Consider the following 6,241-nt stretch of genomic DNA (forward strand, 5'->3'; position numbering starts at 1 on the left):
AGAAGATCAACAAGCAATGCTACATTGAAAAAAACTTTGATTTATTCCAACGCAGGCACAAAAAAACATCCATTAAGGTCACGCGAGATAAAGTAAACATGCAAACAACATATGAAATCTTCCCTTGGTTACATTTCTGATTAGTTTCCATATTCGAGTTTGATTATAATGCACGCTAGGCACAGAGCAATTGATCTTTATATTGGAGGCTCCAATAAGATAAAAACAGTGTAGAGGGCTGGGGAAGTAAAGTACGACAATTGTACATGGATAATTACATATTTTTTTTTGGTCATATAATATCTTGCCGATTGAACTTGAGGCACACAATTTTCTTACTGTTACCATTAACCGAACAAAAAGAGCTTTTGATTATGATATTCATCATTACTCCAAAACATGAATTCAAAAGATCAGGGATAACTAAATGTCTAAAACTATCTATAAATACTAATTTTAACTATCAAACAACTATCTATAAATACTAATTTTAACTATCAACTTTCCATCTAAACAAACTGATATAACGCAAACGTAGCATCTGAAATTGCAATCTATCACCCCTCGTCAACCCACAATCCCATTTAGTAACTCTTTCACCAACATAACTCTCCATGTGCCACATAAGATACACTCCACAGTCCACCTCGTTCCCGGTGTCCCGCCACTTCATTGGCATCCTTTTACACTTCAAATTCTCACAAATAATCGACTTGAACTTCTCACCAACAGATGCGAAATATTCGGTCAACAACAGCTTCTAAAATACAAAAACAAGAAAAGGAACCATCGCATCAAGAATACCCACTGAAAGATCATACAAGCACACAACAGTAAGAAGACGTACCACATTTTCAGGGGTGTCACCATACTTCACCCGGGTGGCCTCAGTGGAAGCAGAACTATCAATAATTTCAAGTCGCTCGGTTTTGAAGTCGACACATAAGAGGTAGAAATGATTGAGTTGAAGGATGGGAAAGAAAAGCTGAAACAACAACAAAAATGTATGAGACCATGATAAAAAAATGTATGGCCTAACTACTGAGCACACACATGTAAAGTAATGGGCTAACATACAAAAACTACTAACCACTCTTACAAAATACGAATGCTTAGTCAGCACTAATGACCACACATGGCAACAGTGATGGGCACACAGACCCCAACTCCTTGGCACACTATGCATAAACTATATAAACAGTATGAAATGAAAGCTTCGCAGAACACTTACAAGATGAACATCACCCCATGATCTATCAGGGCCAAGTGCAAAATCAGCTCCCAATGCCTCCCAAAACCTAGCCACCTTCAGCCTGTCTATTTTTTTTTTTTTGAACAACAGCGCAGTGTTTAACTGTCAACCAAAAGAAAAGTTGAAAAAGTAAATAAATGTCAACCCCAACAAAACACAAACATAAACAAAAAAAATTAAACACAAAATTAATCATAGCGATGCACACAATATGACAAAACTAAGCACACAATACACTTAAACGATGCACACAAGAATTCGTAAGTCATATGAATCATTTTACAAAGCACCATGTTATTCCTAACTCAACCTTAACTAATATAAACCACTAACCAATGAATCAAACCATACTTTACAGTGATACAAAAGTCCATAAATACTCATACTTAAAACCCTGAAACATTCTAAATTATTTATCCCAACTCAACATAATTAAGTAAGCAGTACACATAACCAATAAAAAAACAACCTCTTGCTAGCTTCCATCTACAAATTACCAAGGTAAGGCACACAATGAACACAACATGGGCACACACCAACACTTAAAACATGACAACAAAGCTAAAAGCGAATCGAAAATGCAAGAGACAATAAATTACAGTTATAAATATTAAATAATTAATTATTAATTCAAAACTGGGCACATTCATACTATTTAATCTAAATGGATCTAATTTATAAATGAATCTATTCATTACAGTGATAAAAGATCCATAACTACTCCTACTTACAAAACAGAAATATTCTATTTTATTTTCCCAAACTCAACATAATTAATCAAACACTGCACATAACCAATCAAAAAAGTGCCAGTAGCTATCTTCTAGCTTCAAATTAACAATCCAGGGCACACAATCAATACGGCATAGGCACACAACTAGCAACATACCTTATTACCCTCCAGTCCAGAACAAAAATGCTACACACACAACCACCCTTACAACTTGACAATAACTTTAAAAATGATTCAAAAATGAAGTACACAAAAAATTCCAGTTACCAACATTAAATAATTAATTATTAATTTACAAATGAAAATATTCCACCTATTTTAACTAAATAGATGTAATCTAAAATTGAACCTATTCATTTCGGTGACAAAAAATCCAAAACTACTCCTACTTAGAAAACTGTAATATTCTATTTTATTACTCCTAACTCAAAATAATGAATTAAACAGAACACATACCGAATAAAAAAATTGCCAGTGACTGGCTGGCTTCCAGTCACAAATTACCAACGCAGGGCACACACCCAATACATCATGGGCACACCTTCAATACAGCAAGGGCACACACCTAGCAACATATCCTAAGTTCCTAACAACACCCTGACCACACCAATAATACTAGAGACAGCAGCTCTTAAAACATGTCAGTACTTTACACAATGATTCAAAAAAGAAGGAAACAAAAAATTTCAGATATAAATATTAATAATTAACTATTAATTTAAAACTGAAAATATACCTCCTATTCTATCTAAATGGCTATAATTTATAAATGCCAATCTAGTGTCACATCTTTGAATTGTTCTAGGGAGCCAGACATCACAAGACAGATCGACTGTGGATTTATAAATCTTAATAATGTAATTTACAATAATGTAAGAGTTGCATTTGAAGCCTTGTTCAGATGAAAACGGAACATTACAAACCGTGTTTCACTGGCCAGTTTTTCTAAACCTTTGACCACAAGTCCAATCTCTCCATTGTATTATCATTCACGGGCTTTCTTTCTAGTGCAGTCTACATTTTCCTGAACCTCTAATTAATTGAAGAAAGAAACACAGCATATGTGAACAAACAAGGGAATTTCCCACATAAGTTCTCTAAGGTAATGACTCTTACTCAAATGTGATACACCCATAGGAAATTGACATTGAATAAAATTAATTCAGTCTATCTATCTAAATGGCTATAATTTATAAATGAACCTATTCATTACCCAGATAAAAATCCCATGCCAATTCAGTATAATACCAATAAACTCAGGAAAAAAAACACATAATAAGAGCAATATTTTCCAATTACTAAAAAAACATAAATATATCAATTGGTAGATGTTAATACCAAAATAAATACAGAAAACAATAAAAGCAACGAAAAAAAAAAGAAGTACAACCTTACCTGGAACCGCCGAACCCTCTCCCGGATCGGCAACCCTGCCTCGTCGATCTCCAACCCATGGTTCCGCCATTGTTGCCTCCTCAGACCCCAACACAATCGCCGTCGGGCACATGCAATGCCGTCACTAACAGCAGAGAAAACAACGCTGCTACCTTATCCAACACCACCGCCGACCGCCGCCCACAAGCTACGCAGCGAATCAAAAGCCCCGTCGAACCACCGCAACCAGACCGGCGAAAGCAAACAAACCGTGAATAGCACCACCGTGATGAATCCGACTGGACGGGATGGAGGCGAAGAGTCTTGCAAGAGTACCAAGAACCGTTTATGACTTCGAATAGGGAACAAAGGCGCTATGATCGGAATAATCGGATTGCTCAGTATACCAAAATTAAAAGACCTCTTCAAAAGACAAAAATACCCCTTACAGAATAATAAAACACACGCGTATCACAAAAAACAAAAAAAAAACAAAAAAAAAAAAACAATAATCTCATACCATCAAAAAATCCAATCCAACGTACCATAATAATCCTCATAATCCTCTATAATACATTAATCATCACCTGAATACACCAGGGAGAGCGAGCGAGATAATAGCACCATAGGTGAGAAATAAGAAATAATCTCAGTTTTACATGAATAAAAATTTAATTGATATGAACATATTTAAAAAATAATGTGGTGATATTTTCGTAATTATCAACTTTACTATGTAAACTTGAATACTTATATATGCAATCTGTAACAACTAAATATGCAAACATGGTAAATTTTATAAAATCGACAAAAAAAAAAGTTAAATTTTAAATCTAAAACATAAATACTAAGACGACCTTAAGCAGTAAAAAGTGAACCACTAAACTAAATAAAATTAAAATCTCAGTCATAAACTATAAAATCGAAACTCAAAATGCAATGCATTTTCACATTTTTTTCAAATGCAATCTTTAATATTAAATATGCTAAATGTTAATATTAAATGTGCAAACTTAAAAAAGTATGAGAATTACACATTTTAGTGCTCAAGTTTGTATAGTAAAGTTGGTGATAATTACGAAAATACCACAACATTTTTTTTAATGTAATACGATCCATCCGATTTTTTCAGATATATATATATATATATATATATATATATATATATATATGTTCCGGATCAGGTGATGACCTATCATTAGGTGAGGACCCTATGGACTAATCTAGATCATCCATTTTGACTTATCTAACGGCTATGAATGCAACTGCACAACAAAGTGGGCGAGATGCACAACAAACTGAGAACGAATGCACAACAAACTAAGAACGAATGCACAACAAAATGAGTACGAATGCACAACAAAATGAGCGCGAAAAATTAAATCTATTATATATAATTAATCACAACCATTGAATTATTTAAGTCAAAAGATAAAATAAATCTACAGGGTCCTCACCTAATTATAGGTCCTCATTTGATCCTTAATATATATATATATATATATATATATATATATATATATATATATATTATGGACAAACTGAATTGAACAACTTCTTTTTTCCATAAATAGTTTGGAGGTTTATTATTGTACTAGTTTTATACGCGCATTGCGCGAATGGGTTAATGCCCAATGTTTATATTTAAATAAATATTTGAAAATATATCAATGCAAGATTATATAAGAGAACTTTATACATAAGTAATTTAATGTCGAATGTCGAATTGAATGTCGAATTTTTTTTATTTAAATATCTAACTCAAAGTATATGAATCCAAGATAATATAGAAAATTCATTATAATTATTACTAAAATAAATGTTTGCAACCTTGTAAAAATTGATAGTCTAAATATTTGATCTAAAAATGATACTCTAAATAAATACTACTTTTAATTTGAATTTTTCTAAGTGTTCTTAATTCTCTTTTGAGTAACATTGTCATTGTCTTCATCTTTACTATTTGTTCTCTTCCTTTTTGTTGGTAGTGTGTTATTTGCAATTCGGATATTGTTGGTAGCATAGATGACAACGTCATGCAATGAGATTATGATATAGGAGCTATGGACTTTCCTTTAGGTGTTTTGCTTGGGGTTCATTTGGTTCAACCATTATTGTTGAATGAGTTATTGTGGATAAAGAAATCCCTAGTTTAAGAAAAAAGATTAAATTAATTAATAAAAATTTGAAAATTTAAAATATTATGTATTTCAAAGATATTAAAAGGTAGTTTCTCGCTTTAATTTGCTGGGTAATGGGTTATTTGAGTACTTTCATTGTCAACAAATCCCCCAAGTAGTTAATATAATTAGCTTCAAATTATTTTAATTTTTTTTCATAGTATTAATAAAATACTTGGTAAATAAATATATAACATTATTTTGTACTATAACTTTGATATTTAATTACAAGATATTGTAAAAATAAGATAATGGACAATGTAATGAATATCAATTGATAAATTTGAATGTAAAGAATCTTTGCATGAGAGAAAATAAAAACAATATAACTAATGAAATTATTTCTCTTATTTAATTTAATTTTTTGATAATGAATAATTTTTTCAAATAAAGGTATTGTAGACACATAATTCTAAATTAAAGAAATACATAGTATCATTTTTTGTTGTAGCTACTAATTTATTTAATTTAATAAGAGTAAAATAGAGTGAGAAACTTAATTATGTCAAATTTGATTGAGATGAGGTTCAAACCTAAGATCTTTCTTATAAAATTAATGGGTAAGTTAAAAGTTAACGGAATATTAACGGAGAAGAGAATATTTAACGGAAAACTTAACGGATAATCATAAAAGTAAGGTTAAATTAGGTAATCTCTATTAATAATATTAATCTGAATTAATATGAATTATCTTAACCATCT

At 31.4% G+C, this 6,241-nt stretch overlaps 1 protein-coding gene across 1 annotated transcript; it reads right to left on the reverse strand.

Moving 5' to 3' along the window:
- Window positions 1–363: 363 nt before the first annotated feature.
- Window positions 364–3,450, reverse strand: LOC116010962. The gene is made up of 4 exons (XM_031250454.1): window positions 3,376–3,450; window positions 1,232–1,354; window positions 848–985; window positions 364–760 (listed from the first exon to the last, which is right to left on the reverse strand). The coding sequence occupies exons 1-4, from the start codon at window positions 3,448–3,450 to the stop codon at window positions 491–493; spliced, it is 606 nt and encodes a 201-aa protein (XP_031106314.1). The 3' UTR covers window positions 364–490.
- Window positions 3,451–6,241: the final 2,791 nt, after the last annotated feature.

The sequence above is a fragment of the Ipomoea triloba genome, chromosome 2 (assembly GCF_003576645.1).
Source record: "Ipomoea triloba cultivar NCNSP0323 chromosome 2, ASM357664v1".
Taxonomy (NCBI): domain Eukaryota; kingdom Viridiplantae; phylum Streptophyta; class Magnoliopsida; order Solanales; family Convolvulaceae; genus Ipomoea; species Ipomoea triloba.